We start from the raw sequence: 19,482 nt of genomic DNA, 5'->3' as shown, positions 1-19,482 counted from the left end.
CACAAATAAATAAATAAATAATAATAATACATAACATTTTTTTAAAAGATTGGGCTATAGAATCCCAGTGTCTGGCTATGCAGCCAGACTCTACCACTCCTTTAACCAGTGTGTGCCCTGTGTGTGCCCTTTACCTTTTTACATCTCACTTTTCTCAGCTATAAAGTGGGGATCATGATCGCAGCAAATCAGAATTGGGAGAATTCTTTCATTTAAGCATCACTTATAGCACCTGGTAATTACTAAACATTCTACAAATGTTAGCTACTCCTATTACTCTTGTAGAAACAAGTAGATATATTGAGGTTTACATAATCATTTCCTGATTATTTTACCCCAAGGGGATTTCAAAATTTTTATTTTTAGAAACAACACTATGGGGGCTAGGGCTGTAGCTCAGTGGTAGAGTGCTTGCCTTGCACATGTGAGGCACTGGGTTTGATCCTCAGCACCACATATAAATAAATAAGTAAATAAAAACACAACACTTATGGGTCTGGGGATATGGCTCAGTTGGTAGAGTGCTTGCCTCACATGCACAGGGCCCTGGGTTCAATCCCCAGCACCACAAAGAAAAACAAACAAACAACACTATGGTGAGGGTATTCATGCATAAAGATTTTTTTCCTATTTAGAATTAGTCATTTAGGTACAAAAATTGAAATTATTAAATATTTTTTAAACTGCATTTATTATTTTATTTTTTAAGTTGCAGTTGGATATAATACCTTCATTTCATCCATTTATCTCTGGGTGGGGCTGAGGATCGAACCCAGGGCCTCAAATGTGCTAGGCAAGCGCTATACCACTGAGCCACAACCCAAACTCAAAATTATTAAATCTTCAAGTATGAATACTCTGAGGCTTTTAATGAATTGTATCATATTATTTTCCAGAATAGTTCAAATCTATAAGCAGGTACTGCATTGTTTCATCTTCAAATATGGTTTATTTTTTAATGCAGTGGAAATTCCATGTGTGTCTGGATTTTTTTTTTTTTAAGTACTGGGTATTGAACCCAGGGGTACTCAACTACTGAGACCCTTCTCAGTCCTTTTTACAGGGTCTCACTGTGTTGCTTAGGGCCTCACTACGTAACTGAGGCTGGCTTTGAACTTAGGATCCTCTTGCCTCAGCCTTCTGAGCTGCTGGGATTACAAGCATGTGTTACTGCGCCCAGCATGCCTAGATATTTTGAATGTCGTTCTATTACTCCAAAGTTCCTTGGTACCTCTGGGATTGGTTAGAGAGAATTTGTGCACAGGAAAGAGAGCAGCGGTTTCACAGCTTTGGCTTCTGTCTATAAACACACACCTGGTATTACATGGACGCATCTATATAAATGCTTAGAAAGAGCTACAGCTTTTCTCCTCTGAGGAACCCCTAAGCCTTCATAATCCTCAGTCAGTGGTCCTCACAACAATTGGACAAGTCATATTCTAAGATCCCAAAAGTGAAGAAGAGAGATAGAAAACAACCCGGAGGTGAAGGGAGGGCGGCCAAGAGTCACATTCTCCTGCATGACTCTGGGACTCCTTTTGTAGAACATAATGCGCTGCCAGTGAGAAGGAAGAACAGGTCAGTAACTTTCCAGGAGAGTCACTCTAGAGCTCATTCATGGTTTGTATTCATTCTCTAATTGATTTGGAGCTAGATTTGTTTCAAACTTGTTTGTTTAAATGTTCCTCTATGCAAACAATCTATTTTACTTGGGATGGTTATAATATCTTTATTCTCATAAACATTTTATACTAGAAAATTTTAAACATATACATAACTAGAGCACTTTGGCTAGGAGTGGTGGTTACAATCCCAACAACTCAGGAGGCCAAGACAGGAGGACCACAAGTTCAAGGCCAACCTTGGCAACTTAGCAAGACCCTCAACAACTTAGTAAGACCCTGTCTTAAAATAAAAATTAAAAATTAAAAGGACTGAGGAAGTAGCTAAGTGGTAAAGCATCCCCTGGTTTAATCCCCAGTCCAAAAAAAAAAAAAAAAAAAAGTAGAGTGATTTGTATAATTAACCCTTATGTACCCATCATCCAGCTCTGATGGTTACCAACTCATTGCCAAGCTTGTTTTGGCTATAACCCCACTAATGTTCAATTTTCTCCTGTTACTAGGGATTAAACCCAGGGATGCTCTACCTACCACTAAGCCACATTCTCAGACCTTTTAATTTTCTTTTTAATTTTGAGACAGGGTCTCATTAAGTTGCAGAGCCTGGCCTCTGTAGCCCTCCTGCTTCAATCTCCCAAGTAACTGAGATTATTTATGGGCATGTACCACCAAACTCAGCTTAATGAATTCATTTTAAGACTAAAGGTCTTGAGTGGGACACAGTGGTGCATGCCTGTAATCTCAGTGGCTCAGCAGGCTGAGGCAGGAGGATGGCAAATTTAAGGCCAGCCTCAGCAAATTAGCAAGACCTGTCTCTAAGTAAATTATGAAAAAGGGTTGGGGATGTGGCTCAGTGGTTAAGTGCCGCTGGGTACAATCTCCAGTACAAAAAACCAAACCAAAACAAAAACACACTAAGGGTCTTAAAGATTTCAATCTTTACTTAAAAGTCCTTATGCCAGGAAGGGCACTGTACACCCATAATCCCAGTAACCCAGGAGGCTGAGACAGGAAGACCACAAGTTCAAGGCCAGCCTCAGCAATTTAGTGGGGCCCTAAGCAATTTAGTAAGAGCTTGTCTTAAAATAAAAAATTTTTTAAAAATTAGAAAAAAATTTTTGAAGAGCTGGAGATGGAGCTCAGTAGTAAAACACACCTGGATTAAACCTCTGGTAAGGAAGGAAAAAAAAAAGTCCATAAGACAGAACTGGGATGTAAAGAGTTTGTCTAACATGCACAAAGCCCTGGGTTCAATTCTCAGTGCCACAAAAAAAAAAAAAAAGGGCAAGATGAAAAACTATCTTTTTTTTTTTTATTGGTTGTTCAAAACATTACAAAGCTCTTGACATATCATTTCATACATTTGATTCAAGTGGGTTATGAACTCCCATTTTTACCCCGTATACAGATTGCAGAATCACATCAGTTACACATCCACGTTTTTACATATTGCCATACTAGTGACTGTTGTATTCTGCTGCCCTTCCTATCCCCTACTATCCCCCCTCCCCTCCCCTCCCATCTTCCCTCTCTACCTCATCTCTTGTTGTTCAGTTCTCTCCCTTTTTTTTTTTATGAAAAACTATCTTGACCTTGACTTTTTTTCTTTTAGAGGTTCTAAAAGAGTGTAGCCTCCTACAGATATGGTTTATAGAAAAGAAAAGATAAACTTATAAATAAAATTAGGTACTTAGGGGCTGGGGTTGTGGCTCAGTGGTAGAGCACATGCCTAGCATGGGTGAGGCACTGGGTTCAATCCTCAGCACCACATAATAACAAATAAATAAAATTAAAGGTATTGTGTCTGCCTACAACTTAAAAAATATTTTTTCAAAAATTAGGTACTCAGGGGCTAGGGTTATGGCTCAGAGGTAGAGTGCTCACCTAGCATGTATGAGGTATTGGGTTTGATTCTCAGCAGCACATAAAAATAAAGATATTGTGTCCACCTATAACTAAAAAATAAATATTTTTTTTAAATTGGGTACTCAGGAGGCTGAGGCAGGAGGATGGCTTGAGCTCAGGAATTAAGGACCACCAGGGCAACATAGCAAGATCTGCCTCAAAACAAAACAAATTAGATTGCATGTCCTTATTTGAAATATGGTGGAGATTCATAGCAGCAGTTGTAAATGTCTTAAAGCTCTCTTATAGAAGCTAATCAATGTCTTAGGGCTGAACTCGTGCATGGTGCCACCCCCACCCTGGCCCCTAAGAATTTACCTGAACTCCCTCTCTATCGCATGGGCAGATGGAAGGAGAGTCCCTGGCGGCTTCTTCCTCAGAACCAGCTGATGACTGGGCAGCCTGATGTAGTAAGTCGGGTTTGACTGCCCGTGATCAAACTGAAGAAGCTCCAACAGGCCTGCGAGTTAGAAAACAGAGCATTCCAACAGGATCTGGAGCCCAGGTTTGCACAGATATTGCTTTTCTTCTTCTTCTTTTTTTTTCCTGTTACTGGGGATTAAACCCAAGGGTACTTTACCTCTGGGCTTCCCCAGCCCTTTCTTAAACTTTTTTTATTGCATTATTTTATTTTATTTTTTTTTAGTTGTAGATGGACACAATACCTTTATTTATTTATTTTTATGTGGTGCTGAGGATTAAACCCAGTGCCTCACATTTGCTAGGCAAGTTCTCTATCACTGAGCTATAGCCCCAGCCCAAATTAATTAATCAATTAAAAAATTTTTTGACTTGCACATGGATGCAATGTCTTTATTTATTTTTGCGGGGTGCTAAGGATCGAACCCAGGGCCTCACTTGTGCTAGGCAAGTACTCTACCATTGAGCTACGACTCCATCTCCAATTTTGTTTATTTTTGTGATAGGATCTCACTAAGTTGCTTAGGACCTTGCGAAATTGCTGAGGCTTGCTTTGAACTCGCCATCCTTCTGCCTCTGCTTCCCAAGCTGCTGGGATTACAGATGTGCAGCTGGCTCAAAGACTCTTTCTTTCTTTCTTTTTTTTAATATTTTTCAGTTGTTGATAGACCATTATTTAATTAATTAATTTATTTATATGTGGTGCTGAGAATCGAACCCTGTGCCTCACACATGCTGGGCAAATGCTTTACCATTGAGCCACAACCCCAGCCCAAAGATTCCTTCTTTCTAATGAGTTTTGAATGGGGATCCAGATCCTCCCACTCTGGGAGGTGGGACAAGAAAATCACCTTCCCCTGGTGCCACAGCAACTCAGCCCTTGGCTCACCCTGCCAGTGGGGTTCCAGAATCACAGGCCACTACAGTGTGGTAAAGGCCACTCACTTGACACCATAATCTTTTCTCACTTTGTACGGGTGTCCAGTTCTCTCCTTCTTGCCAACTCCTGCCCCGTGAACAAAAGCACTTTAGTTTTGTTTATTAACCACAAGCACAGTCATGGCAACCCATCAGGCAAATGGAATGCTTTAGGCCTAAGAAAAAAAGTGCCCTTGTGGTGTCCCTTGCCTGTACTTGGCCAAGACACGTCTGACTCTGGAGAGACAGCTGAAAGGATCAAAGCAGAGGCCTTCGCCTTCAGCCAAAGCTGCTTTCTGGAGATGCACTTCTCCACCCCACCAGGTGAGTTTTGTGGCTCCTTCACAGGCAGGTGAACCCAATTAGCTTGACAGCAAGATGAACCTTTGGACATGTATTCCTTTACTTGGTCAGGAGAGCAGGCTCATATGGGAGTTGGCCTGAGTTAGCTGGCCTGGTCACAACAAGCCCTTCAGCATTGTGGAAACACTACCAAGAATCTAGTCGCTGACCTGATGTGGAACTCCAGAAATAAAAGCCTTTTCTGAGGATCCACTGGGTGAAGCAAATTTTATCACCAAGTGAAAATTTCTTCAAAAGCCCACGAGATTCCTGTTTTGCTGAAGGTGAAATGTAAGGATCAAGAGACAGGCCTTTGAGGAGGTGGAGTCAACCTGTCACTTCTTCAAGTCACGAAGCTTGTAAATCACCTTCACAAAACAGGCTGTTGTTTCAAAAAATTAACAACAGTAACCCCCCTGTGCACATATGTACTCCCAAGTTCCCTGCTCCTTGCTGGCTGCTGGCAGGTGAATGCTGCTATGTGAAACTCTCAGGTGGATGATCAAGGCTTCTACCCAAGCAAAACTAAAGCAGCACTTGGACACGCCAGGCCACTTGGCTATTTTCCTCTCCACATTGATTCTCTGTTGCCAGTAGGTTCATCAAGGTTTGAAAGTGAAAACCAGACTGAGAGCCTTGTCTTGAAGAGTCACCCAAACATAAAATATTCCATACCTGTGGTCTGGGTCCCCAGCAAGCCCTTGAGGTACTTCTCCAAGGCATCTTTCGGAATTTCCATGTTCTTTCTCACAGGACCAGTGTTGGGAATTCCCACACGCAATGGAAACCCCAGGAGAGCTTCCAACTCCTTCACTGCAGCCTCCGGGTCATCAACCTGGTTTCAGAGAGAATACCCACCATGTGCCACCATCAACCCTGCCTCTTCTCTGCCCCCTACGAGGGTAGTTCTTCAGTGGGAAATAATATCCAAGCAGCCAGGACATTCAGCTAACAAGGAACCAGAATGAGTCTCTTCTTCCATTTAATTCCTGACTACATTGTACTTAATTTATTTGTTTTTTTTTTCTTTTTTATTTCATTTCTTTCTTTTTTGTGGTTGGAAATTGAACTTGGGGTGCTTATCCACTGCACTACAAATCAGCCTTTTTGAAAGTTTCTTATTTGAGACAAGGTCTCGCCAAATTGCTAAGTCTGGCTTTGAATTTGCGATTCTCCTGCTTTAACTCGAAAGTCTGGAATTACAAGCATGCACCACCAGCCTGGCTCTACCTTGCACTTTCCTTTTTCTTTTTTGGGTGCTGGAAATTGAACTCAGGGGCACTCAACCACTGAGCCACATCCCCAGCCCTATTTTGTATTTTATTTAGAGACAGGGTCTCACTGGGATACCTAGCTCTTTGCCATTGCTGAGGCTGGCTTTAAAAAAAATTTTTTTTGATAGTTGTAGATGGACGGCATGCCTTTATTTGATTTGATTATTTTTATGTGATGCTACGGATCAAACTCAGCACCTCAGACATACTAGTCAAACGCCCTGCCACTGAGCCACAGTCCCAGCCCGTGAGGTTGGCTTTGAACTCGCAATCCTCCTGCCTCAGCCTCCAAGCTGCTAGGATTATAGGCATGTGCTACCATGCCTGGCTTCTACCTTGAACTTTCTACCTGCATGAAAGAGTGCTGGTTGAGTTCACAGTCTTCTTTGTGCCAAGAAGACAGAAGACTATGGTTGCAGCATCTGCTGTGTCCCTCCCTGTGTCAGCTTTGTGATGGAAATTAAATGTAGAAAGCTGGCTATTCCCCTGCGATAGTATGGCTTCTATGCTTCACATCATGACCTGGGGAAACCCATGTGGCTGGTAGCTGCTGGCCCCCCACCTAGAAAAGATTACTCAGACAGTATGAACACCACCCCAGATGTCTTATTTTGCCTTGCATCTCCTTCACATCTCTGTGCTCAAACTGTCTTCTTTGTACATGTCTGTCTTGCTCCGTGCTGACAAAACAAGCAACTAGTCACACAGATTACATAACTGATTTTAAAAAAATGATGACTATGGAAATAAGGGGGAAGCCTGGAGCCACTACGGAAAGCTATAGCTGCAAGTGTAAAAAGATGGCATAAAGCGCTTGCACTAATTCTTGGTACATGGTAGGGCATTCAAAAACTGATGATGCTTACCTTAATGGTGTGAATACCAAGGCTGGCAGCTGCTTTTAGATTTGGGCCCAGATCGTCAAGAAAGATGGACTCAGAGGGCTGCAGGCCGAGCCGCGCCAAGCACAGCTGGTATATCCTGGGGTCTGGCTTACAGATACCTTCCAGGCAGGATTCCACCACCTGAGGGGGGACAGGAGAGAGCAATGGCCCTAAAGCATAGCTTTCACAAGCATACTGGCGTATTTTTTTGAGAAAAAGCAGAAGGGGGATAGTTGAGATGCATTAGAACAACTTAGGAGTGTTAGAATATTAAAATAACATTGTTTGGGTAAGTTGAGTAATTAAAAAATTCTGGGTTACAACCTGGGGGCCAAACTCATGAAACCAAATTTCTTCATTGTGGCCTTTACAGCCAAATGGCCTTAGTTTAATCATCAGTAAAATGGGAACAATAATAGCCATCTTACCTATCTTAGTGGTTATTGTGAAACTTGAGTTCCAAAATAACAAGGCACTTGCTAATGTCATATTTACAGAGCATTTCACAATTTCCCCAAAAGTACATTTTACCCATAGTACTGGAGGCCATGTAACAGGAGAAATCACAAACAGAATCCTCATCATGTCTCAGGGACTGAAACACATGACTGCACAGTAGAATCTCTTGTGGAACTTTTCATAAATAAACATGCCAAGGTCCCACTCAGACACCCCTAACAACAATCTCCAGGGAAGGGGACCTGATTCTTCACAAACTCCCAGGCCATGCTGATGGAATGCAGAGTTGAAAATCTTTAATCTCACCTGTCCAAAGAAGGGAACAAATACACAGAGGAATAGACTAGAGGCAGGGAACATACCACTTTCTAGAGTCAAACCACAATATCTCTTCCAAGAATGGAAAGAAACAGAAAGGGACTCTGCTGGTGAAATATACAATACTTGAATTATCAGAGAAATTTCCTCCAGTGGGTTCTAGAGCCTTCCATGATTCTCATGGTATTTGGTGAGATGCTTCGCTATGGCACTGACTTGGGTTATCCACAGAGAATGTGCCAGCGGGAAGGGGCCTCCTGATCCATCACAACTCTGGAAGGCCCTGAAAGACTTGCTGCCACTCTGGACTTTGGAGTTATGCTGCTGTTGGTTTTAAGACATAAATAAGCATTTAAAGGGTACACAAATATCGCCCGGCACAAAGTGGTGCATGCCTCTAATCCTAGCTACTTGGGAGGCTGAGGTAGGAAGATCACAAGGTTGAGGTCAGCCTGTGCAACCTAGTGAAACCCTGTCAGAAAATGCAAATTTATTTATTTTTTTTTAATTTTTTTTTTATTTTTTAAAGAGAGAGTGAGAGAGGAGAGACAGAGAGAGAGAAATTTTAATATCCATTTTTTAGTTCTCGGCGGACACAACATCTTTGTTGGTATGTGGTGCTGAGGATCGAACCCGGGCCGCACGCATGCCAGGCGAGCGCGCCACCGCTGAGCCACATCTCCAGCCCCAGAAAATGCAAATTTAAAAACAGCTGGGGATGTAGCTCAGTGGTACAGCACTTGCCTAGCACACACAGGCCCTGGCTTTAATCCACAGCACTACAAAAAAAAAAATAATAATAATAACAAAATAAACAAACACAAAAATCCAAATACAGCCAAACATGTTAAAATTATATCACAGGCATTAAAGGCTGAGATATGCAACTGGTGCAAATAACGTGCAATTTAGTAGGGGAGTAAATGAGTCCAGGGAAGGCAACTGAGTTTTATTGGACAGCACTGATGTAGGAATTAAAATCACAAAAACAGAGGACAATATAGTTGGTCTTAGAAGAAAAGAGGCCAACAGACCCATTAAGATGTGTGGGGGGACACAAAGGACTGTGTTAAGGTCAGCCTAAAGTTCCAAGTGGGAATATAAAGGGGGTCTTTAAAGCAGAAGTTTCTTCCTCTTTTTGGTGTTGAACCCAGGGGAGCTCCACCACTGAGTCACAGCCCCAGCCTTTTAACTTTAGAGTTTGAGACAGGGTCTCACTAAGTTGCTTCAGGCCTCGATACATTGCCCAGAAAGTCCTGGAACTCAATTCTCCTGCCTCAGCCTCCCAAATCGTTGGGATTACAGCATGTATCACCACCTGGCACTACAGATTCAAACTCCACAAATGTTTGGCCTTGCTAAGAGCATAGTGAAATTTTTAAAACCCCGTTTCAACCTATGACATCTGAACCTAACTCAGGTTGGGGATGCAATGTTGCACCCTGAAGCAAGAGCACGGACCATGCTTTCCTTGGTTTGAATCCTCAAGCTTACCACGTCAAACTGTTTCTGGTCCACAGGCAAAAAACTTTTCCCATTGGGAAGACGAAAATTATTGCTCAAGACCGCGGTCTGAAGGCCTTTTGATCGAATTTGAGAGATGGCCTCAGTCATCACTGGGAACTGCTTCGCCACTTGCTTACTTGTCAGCAGAGAGAAAAACGAGTCCACGGGCACGGAGGTCTCTGACTGTGAACAGGAGAGGAGGGGAGAACCAGTGGTCAGGAAGAGTGAGGGCCATGCATGACGCACAGGAAAAAAAATACTGATTCCTGGCTTCTTATGGCTCTGTGGTTGACAGAGCCCAGTTCATTTACTTGTTGCCCTGAAGGAACTGAATCGTTCAGCTCCTCTTTGGAACTCTGTATGGAAGTTTTTGGTGGTGGTGTTTTTTTTTTTTTTTTTTTTTGGTGGGGAGGGGTGGTACAGGGGCTTGAACCCAGAGATGCTTAACCACTGAACCACATCCCCAGCCCTTTTTTATATTTATTTAGAGACAGGGTCTCCCTGATTTGCTCAGGGCCTCACTAAATTACTGAAGCTTACTTTGAACTCATAATCCTCCTGCCTCAGCCTCCCAAGTTGCTGGGAATACAGGCGTGCCCACCATGCATGCCTGGCTTGTTTTTTTTTTTTTCTTTGAGACAGCAATGTTGCTATGTTGCCTAGGATGATCTCAAACTCCTGGGCTCAAAGCAATCCTCTTGCCTAAGCCTCTGCATGCGTCTACAAATGAATGTGTATTATAAGTATTTATGTATGTATGTATGGTACTGGGGATTGAACCCAGGTGCCCTCTACCACTCAGCCACATCCCCAGCCCTTTTTTAAACTATTTATTTATTTATTTATTAGTTGTACATGGACACAGTGCCTTTATTTTGTTTACTAATTTTTTATGTGGTGCTGAGGCTCAAACCCAGTGCCTCCTAAGTGCTAGGCAAGTGCTCTACCACTGAGCCACAACCCCAGCCCCCTTTTTTTTTAACTTTTATTCTGATAGAGTCTTGCTAAGTTGCCAAGGTTGGCCTTGAACTTGTGATCCTTCTGCCTCAGTCTCTTTACTTGCACAGATTACAGGAGTGTACCACCATGCCAGTTAAATGCAATTTATTTATTTAAAAATTTTTTTGGTTGTATGTGGATCCAATACCTTTATTTTATTTATTTATTTATTTATATTCAGTGCTGAGGATTGAACCAGTGCCTTACATGAGCTAGGCAAGCATTCTACCACTGAGCTATACCCTCAGTCTTGCAATTTATTTTTCATGATGTGGAAGGCACTTAATAATTTTGTATTATTCAAGGCTTTACCATTATAAACCTTAGTTTCTGGTCAATTTTGTTGTTTTAAAATTTAATCTGTGCAGATTTTAAAAACTCTTATAATGTTTTAGAATCTATAAAGGCCAATTTGCTATCATATATAAAGATATATATATATATATATATATATATATATATATATACACACATACACATATATATGCATACACACACACATATATACCTTATACATATCTAACAGCTTTATTGAAATATAATTAACATACCATACAACTTTCCTATCTAGAGTTCATAAGCCAAAGGCTTGGTTTTTTTTTTTTTTTTTTTTTTTTGTGTGTGTGTGTGGTGCTGAGGATCAAACCCAGGACCTTGTGCATGCAAGGCAAACACTCTAACTGAGCTATATCCCCAGCCCAAGGTTTGGGTTTTTAAAAAAACTTTTTTAGTTTAGATGTATTTATTTATTATCATGTGGTCCTGAGGATTGAATCCAGTGCCTCACATGTGCTAGGCAAGTGCTCCACCACTGAGCTACAATAACAGCCCACAAGTCAAAGGTTTTTAACATATACACAAAATGATACAACCATCACAATCAATCATAGAATATTTCATTACCCTAAAGAGAAACTTATACGCATTAAGAATCACTCCTGGGGGGCTGGGGATATAGCTCAGTTGGTAGAGTGCTTGCCTCACATACATAAGGTTCTGAGTTCAATCCCCAGCACCACACACACAAAAAAAGAATCACTCCTCAAGCTGGGGTTGTGGCTCAGTAGCAGAGCATTTGCCTAGCACGTACGGGGCCCTGGGTTTGATCATTAGCACCATGTAACAATAAATAAATAAAATAAAGGTATTGTGTCCAACTACAACTAAAAAATAAATATTAAAAAAAAGTCACTCCTCACTTTCCTCCAACACCCCTAGTCCTAGAAAACCACTAATCTGCTTTCTCTATAGCTTTGATTATTCAGGACATGCATAGAAATGGAATCAAATAACATGCCATCTTTCTTGACTAGCCTATTTTACTTACCATAATGCTTATAAGTCTCAGTCTTTGTATTTTTTTTTAATTGTGGGAAAAATGTATAGCATCCAATTGGCCATTTTAGCCATCCTGCTGTGCTCACCACCATCCAACCACAGAACTGCTCTTACTATTATATTTTAGTACAGCTACTGCGAAAGTTACATGACTTCATGCAAATAAAAAGCTTAGGACAAAGCATTGCACACAGAAAATGGTCAATACTATTATTCTAGGGGCTGGGGCTGTAGTTCAGTGGTAAAGCACTTGCCTAACATGTGTGAGGCACTGGTTTGATCCTCAGCACCATATAAAAATAAATTAATAAACAAAGATATTGTATGTCCCTCTACAACTAAAAAAATTAAAAAAAAATTTTTTTAGTTGTAGGTGGACACCTTTATTTTATTTATTTATTTTTATGTGGTGCTGAGGATTGAGCCCAGTACCCCATATGTGTGAGGAAAGTGCTCTGCTGCTGAGCCATGATCCCAGCCCCCTAAAAAAATATTTTAAAAAAATTACTATCATTCTAATAAGCTTTTGGATCAAAGTCATTATGTGGATGGCTCCTGTTTCAATATCTGCTGGAGGGGTTTAGAGTAAAGAATGTTTTTATTTATTCATATATGAAGTTAAAATCAAGTACCTAGGGACAGACTAAGTAGATTAAAACATGATGGGTTATTAGGTTTTCACTTTATTTTCAGTTTAATCAAGTTATGGATGAATATTGCCAATTGCTCTTCAAGGCAAAAATAATAAAAAGAAATGCAGGTATATATTCCACTTACTATTTCAAAGCAAAGTCTCCCAAATTCTTTTAAGAAATCCTCTGTTGTTATCTCTCCTCTCATAAATGTCATCCAGGGTCCATTTTCTCCACCTTTGATGAGAGCTTTTAATATAGTTCCAGAAGGAATACGATTCTGTACCTCCCATTCTGTAAATAGAATATACAACAGTGAAATACATCAAATAATGGCTGGAGTTCAGGGGAATTATCATACCAGTTCCTATGGTATCACTCTGATGCCTATGTAAATGTTATCTGTAATTTAGAGAAATACATAAAATACTAAAACTTCAACCTTAGATGGCTGGGGATGAAGCTCAGTGGTAGAGCATTTGCCTAACATGCATGAGGCCCTGGATTGAAACCAGCACCAAAGAAACAAAATCTCAACCTTGGACCTTTGAAGGAAGAGATACTAATTTATATGACAGAGAACACAGTGCTGCTGAGCTTCAGGTCCTTACCACTTGAGATGACCCTGAACACAGCATAGATTTTCTTCTTTGGTCTCTCACTGGCTGGACCATACACATTAGGTTATTTACCTGGTCCTAGCACATCTAAAGAAGTATACATAGGAACAAACCAGATTTGGACAGCAACCCAAACCCAACTCTTCATTTTGTAAGCTAGAGTAATTCTTTACAGCAATGTAGCTGATACACTGAATCAGTCACTTTGGGTGAAGCTGTATTTGTGGAATAAATAAGAAAATTTCTGCTCACAAAGAGGAAAGGCAGTAGATGAATCAGCATTTGTGTAGTACTGGGAACATTTTAATAAGTGTTGTTTTTTCTCCTTTGAGGTTTTCTGTTTCTAAGTAATACAGTTTCTAGGGGCAATATGTGATTTTGAAATAAAGACACTGTCTTTTTTTTTCCTAATAAAGTAGTACTTGTGCATTAAAAATATCTAAGACAACATAAAAAGTTATAAAACGAAAAAAGAGTGAGACACAGTGGCACAAAACCCCCCAACAACTTGGGAGGTGAAGTCAGAAGGATTGAAAGTTCACTGTCAACTTCAGAAACCTGGCAAAACACTGTCCCAAAATACAAAATTAAAAAAGGGCTGGGACACAGCTTAGAGGTAAAGTGCTCCAGGTCCATTTCCTAATATTGCAAAAGAAAAAAGTAAAATGACAAGCAATCTTATTTTTCAGAAATAACCAATGATAATGATATCATGTATGTCCTTTGAGAACAGTAAGACTATAAAAACTCAATATAGATCCAGGTGTCATGGTACATGCCTGTCATCCCAGTAATTCGGGAGACTGAGGCAGGAGGATCACAAGTTTCAGGTCAGCCTGGGCAACTTAGCCAGACCCTGCTTCAAAATAAAAAGGGATGGGGATGTAGCTCAGTGGTAAAGCACTCCTGGGTTCAAACTCTAGTACAAAACAAATCAAAACAAAACCCATCAATCCAAAAATATTTCTGTAATTTTAGAGCTAAACTGCATGGCCTTTTTCATAGTCTCAGATTTGGCAAGTGTGTGGGGAAGTCAGCACCTTCACATATTGCTGACAAAGCATAAACAAGTATAACCTCTATGAAGAGCAGTTTGGCAATTTCTGCCAATATTTTAAATGTGCCTACATTCGATACAGTAATTTCACTTCCAGGAATTTCTTCCAGATATATTTAGAAAAATACACAGTGATAACAAGGCTGTTTGTGCAGAACTGCTTCTAATAAAAAAGAAATGGAAGTTTAAATGTATATTAATAAAGGGCTTATTAAATTAATTAGGGTAAATCCACCTAAGGAATACCACATGGTATGTGTGAGATGTTAAAATGTATAAACTAAGAGTCGACAAATAGGTCTTGGGGCCCAAATCAATCTCCTGCTTGTTTTTTGTTTATTTTGGTTTACTGTGGTGCTAGGGATTGAACCCAGAATCTTATGCATGTTAGGTAAATGCTATACCTCTGGGCTACACTCTCAGCCCTCCTGTTTCTGTAAATAAAGTTTTATTGGAACACAAGCACACTTATTCCTTTACTATTGTCTACTGATGCTTTCTCACTATTGTAGAGGTGAGTAGTTATGACACAGACAGTATGGCTTACAAAATGCAAAGTCTATATAGCCCTTTATAGAAAGAGTTTGCTAACCCTTGAACTAGACCTATGCCTACTGATATGAAAAAGCTGCAAAAGGCTAGGGCTGTAGTTCAGTGGTAGTGTATGTTGTACTTTGCATGAATGAGGCCCTGGTTTGATCCTCAGCACCATTAAAAAAAAAAAAAAAAAGGAAGTAAGAAATAAATTGGCAAAATAACTATTGCAAAAAAAAGGTACAGAATAGTCTGCAGAACATGATCCAATGCATGTGGGCACATATACATGTTTCACACATACCCTTATATGGCAATGTGTAGCTAGACAGACACATGAAAATTTTTAAAGGATAAACAAGAATATATTCACAGTGGGCTGGGGATATAGCTCAGTTGGTAGAGTGCTTGCCTTGCATGCACAAGGCCCTGGGTTTGATCCCCAGCAACACACACACACACACACACACACACACACACAATGTTTACAGTGATACCCACAGAAGGCAAGAAGGCAAGAACCTCCTGGGGAAGGGTAAAGGTAGCACAGGAAGTTTCCTTTGAATATATTTAAAAATATGTTTTAGTTGTCAACAGACTTATTTTATTTATTTACATGCAATGCTGAGACTCAAACCTAGTGCCTCAAACATGCTAGGCAAGCGTTCTACCACTAAGCCACAAAGCCAGCCCTCCTTTGCATTTTATTCTCTTTTAGTACTAAGAATTCAATAAACGAGAGTGACATAACTGAATTTTAATATGGAAAACCATTAAATTAAATCCCAATTTTACACATCACAAAAATAAATTCCCAAACTGGGTGTGATGGTACATTCCTGTAATCCCAGTAACTTGGGAGGCTAAGGCAAGAGGATTGCAAGTTTGAAGCCAGCCTCAGCAACTTAGCAAGGCTCTAAGCAACTTAATGAAACTGTGGCTCCAAAAAAAAAAAAAAAAAAAAAAAAAAAAGCAGGGCTGGGAATGTTGTTCACTGGTACAGTGCCTCAGGAGTACAAAAAAATAAATAAACTTTAAAATAAATTCCCAATAGATAAAATACACAACACTTTAAATTTAGAAAATAACATAAAATATGTTCATGAACTTGAAGAAAAGAGTTTATCCAAGACTCAAAAAGCTCAACCCATAAAGAAAAAACACAAGCTGTGCAAGGTGGCATACACCTGTAATCTCAGTGACTGGAGAAGCTGAGACAGGAGAAGCCCAAGTTCGAGGTCAGCCTGGCAATTTAGGAAGACCCTGCCTCAAAATAAAACAAAAAAATTAAGTTTATATAACAAAACAAAAAATAAAGGGACATACAGTTGTACAGTTGTAGAGCACTTGCCTAGTGTGTCCTGGATTCAATTCCCAACATTGAAAGAAGAAAAAAAAAAAAAGAACAAACAGAACAAAAGTTTGGTATGGCAAAGAACATTACATAAAATCAACACACACCATAGAAGGGAAAAATATTTACAAGCAATAATTGATGAAAAGTTATTATTGCAAATCAACAAGAAAAATGAACAATTCATAGAAAAATAGAACCAAGTGAGCAATAAATATACTAAAAAATGCTAGGCATGGTGGTACATACCTGTAATCCCAGCAGCTCAGGAGGCTAAAGCAGGAGGATCCTGAGTTCAAAGCCAGCCTCAACAAAAGCGAGATGCTAAGCAACTCAGTGAGACCCTGTCTCTAAATAAAATACAAAATAGGGCTGGGGATGTAGCTTAGGGGTCTAGTGCCCCTAAGTTCAATCTCCAGTACCAAAAAATACACACACACACACACACACACACACACACACACACACACCATAAAAGGCTCAACCCCAGTGACAATCAGGGAAATGAATATAAAACAACAGGAAAAAAAAAAGAGGTAGAACTGTAGCAAAAATGAAAAAGTTTGATCTTATCATTATGCTCCCTGAATACAATGTTAAAGAGAATTTTTCTCTCATGTGCATATTAATTTCATAGCAACCAAATAGTTCAAATTGAAGCGGCAAGCTTTCTCCAACAGCCAGACAGCAAATGTTTTAGGGCTTGAGAGCCATAAAAGTTCCTGTTGAAGTTACTCAACCCAGCCATTACAGGGCAAAAGCAGCCAGGGATAATGAATGATCTGGCTATATTCCAAAAGAAATTCATTTTTATAGACACTGAATGTGTCTATAAATCTCACACAGTATGTGTGAGATTTTAAAATGTATAAACTAGAATAAGGGCCAACAAATATTTTGCAGTATTGGAGATTAAACCCAGGGCCTATGCATACTTTGCAAAGCACTCTTATCACTGAGCTACAGCCCCAGCCCCCTTATAAATTTTTAATTTGAGACATGGTTTCACCAAGTTACTCAGGCTGGCTTTGAACTTGTGATCCTCCTACCTCAGCCTCCTGAGTATCTTGGATTATAGATGTGTACCATCACACTTGGCAAAATATTGAGTACTTGTTTTGATATCTTCCAATTATTTCAAAAGGTAAAAGTCATTCTTGGATGACAGGTAATTTGGCCCAAGGGCCAGAGTTGACTAACCACCATCTTAAATGTTAAAAAAAATGTAAGTATAATTTTTCTTTTTTTTATTGGCGGGGGATGGGGTGGGTGGTACCAGGTATCAAACTCAAGGGCATTAATCACAGAGCAACAGCACTTTGCTGGTGTACAGGTACTGGCATTCTACATGAAGGAGAAGGGCTAGGTCTAGATTAAGGGAAAAGTTTCCAACTAGTTCAGTAAGGCTCAAAGGAATCTGACCTCTTTGCATATGGAAATTGACTAATTCCCCAGAGCCACATCATACCCAGTTTCAGTTCTTCTAGTCAGTTATGAAAACTGGCTTTTTATTTTTATTTTGAGACAGGGTCTCACAAGTTGCTTAGAGCCTTGCTAAATTAGAGCCTGGCCTCAAATTTGTGATATTCCTGCCTCAGCCTCCCAAGCCACTGGGATTACCGGAACCTGCTACCATACCTGGTTTAAGATGTAATATTTGGGCTGGGGTTATAGCTCAGTGGCAGAGTGCTTGCCTAGCATGCGTGAGGCATGGGGTTCAATCTTCAACACCACATAACAATAAACAAATAAAGTAAAGGAATTCTGTCCATCTAAACTACAAAAAAAATTTTTTTAAAAAGTATGTAAGATTTAAGCTGGGACAGTAGATTAATCACAGAGCACTTGCCTAGCACGTGCAAGGCCTTGGGGTCAAGCCCTAGAACCACACACACACACACACACAAAAAAAAAAAAAAAAAAATTAGGCGTGGTAGCACACACATATAATCCCAGCTATTTGGGAGGCTGAAGCAGGAGGATCACAAATTCAAGGCCATTTAGGAAATGAAGAGAATATTAAAAGAGCCAAAGTTGGACTGGGAGTGTGGCTCAGTGGTGGAGCACTTGCCTAACATGCTCAGGACATAGGTTTATCCCCAGTACCACACACACTGACAGAGTGAGATAGTAAATGAGAGCCAGTGCCAGGGTTCCTAATGCTACAGAACTGCATCCTAGTCCCAGACATATACCTGGGCTTTTGTGAACAAAAAAAAAAAGAAAGAAAAGAAACTTCTATTTTGTTTCAGTTCATGTTTTGTTAGGATTTCTAAATCTTGAAACCCAAACTGAACTAATTAATGTAAGTTGAACAGAGAGGATAAAGAAGGAAAACCAGGGAGGGCTTGAGAAACAAAAGTTAACACTGTAAGGGAGGTAGCAGAAAAGGTTGTGATCCACTGGGGAATTTCATTCAGCATTCAAGATTTCAGTAGTACTGTTCCCAGGGAAAGGTAGTTAAATTCTCATCAAAACTATAATAATCACGGCAGCTTGTTGTTTACTGAGAACAAGGGATGAGCTGAGCACTCTGTGCTATGCCAGTGGATTATTTCATTTAACTCTTCCTCAAATCTCAAGGAGGTTGGTACCATTATTAATCTGAATTTTTTTTTAAAGAGAGAGTGAGAGGGGGAGAGAGAGAGAGAGAGAGAGAGAGAGAGAGAGAGAGAGAGAATTTTTAATATTTATTTTTTAGTTCTTGGCGGACACAACATCTTTGTTGGTATGTGGTGCTGAGGATCGAACCCGGGCCGCACGCATGCCAGGCGAGCGCGCTACCGCTTGAGCCACATCCCCAGCCCCTATTAATCTGAATTTAATGATGAAAAAACTAAAGACTCAGAGAAGTTGAACAATTTGACCAAGACACTCAGCCACTAAGTAGTGCTTGGAATTTGATTCAAGGGTCAGTGCACTGCCCTCTGGGATATGCTGCTGCCCAGATGTGTCTCCCCTATCCCCTCTCACCGTACATACTTCAGCTCCCATGTGAAAAAGAATGAAAAGCTCACCTGCAGCCACACTGGCTGGAGAAGGAATGAGAACTCCGCCCATGTCAAAAATTACCGCTCTGTAGGTGCCACCCCCAGAATGTGTCCATCGGTGGGTCCTCTGCTGCCTGCACTGCATGGACTTCATGAAAGCTGCTCTCCATGTCCAGGGGAGACAGGAGGACTGGAAAAGCCTCCTTATGCACATGTTGAGCTCAGGCTGTGTGAGAAGAAGGCACAGGGCATAGCTTGACCTCATTACTTCTATGCAGGCCCCTGCCCTGGAGCTTAGGAATGCCATTTA

General features: G+C 40.4%; 1 protein-coding gene across 1 annotated transcript in view; it reads right to left on the bottom strand.

Moving 5' to 3' along the window:
- The window catches only part of Acad10 (acyl-CoA dehydrogenase family member 10), a 53,557-nt gene that overhangs the window by 27,717 nt on the left and 6,358 nt on the right, over positions 1 to 19,482 (bottom strand). Inside the window, exons 2-7 of the mRNA XM_026386061.2 lie at positions 19,200 to 19,398; positions 12,763 to 12,911; positions 9,637 to 9,831; positions 7,348 to 7,506; positions 5,883 to 6,042; positions 3,846 to 3,987 (exon numbers count right to left, since the gene is read on the bottom strand). Of these exons, the coding sequence (XP_026241846.1) occupies positions 3,846 to 3,987; positions 5,883 to 6,042; positions 7,348 to 7,506; positions 9,637 to 9,831; positions 12,763 to 12,911; positions 19,200 to 19,386 (992 nt within the window). The 5' untranslated portion in view covers positions 19,387 to 19,398. The remainder of the gene's footprint in view (positions 1 to 3,845; positions 3,988 to 5,882; positions 6,043 to 7,347; positions 7,507 to 9,636; positions 9,832 to 12,762; positions 12,912 to 19,199; positions 19,399 to 19,482) is intronic.

This window comes from Urocitellus parryii, chromosome 3 (genome assembly GCF_045843805.1).
Source record: "Urocitellus parryii isolate mUroPar1 chromosome 3, mUroPar1.hap1, whole genome shotgun sequence".
In the NCBI taxonomy this organism is placed as follows: Eukaryota; Metazoa; Chordata; class Mammalia; order Rodentia; family Sciuridae; genus Urocitellus; species Urocitellus parryii.
This window is presented reverse-complemented; position numbering and strand designations above follow the sequence as displayed.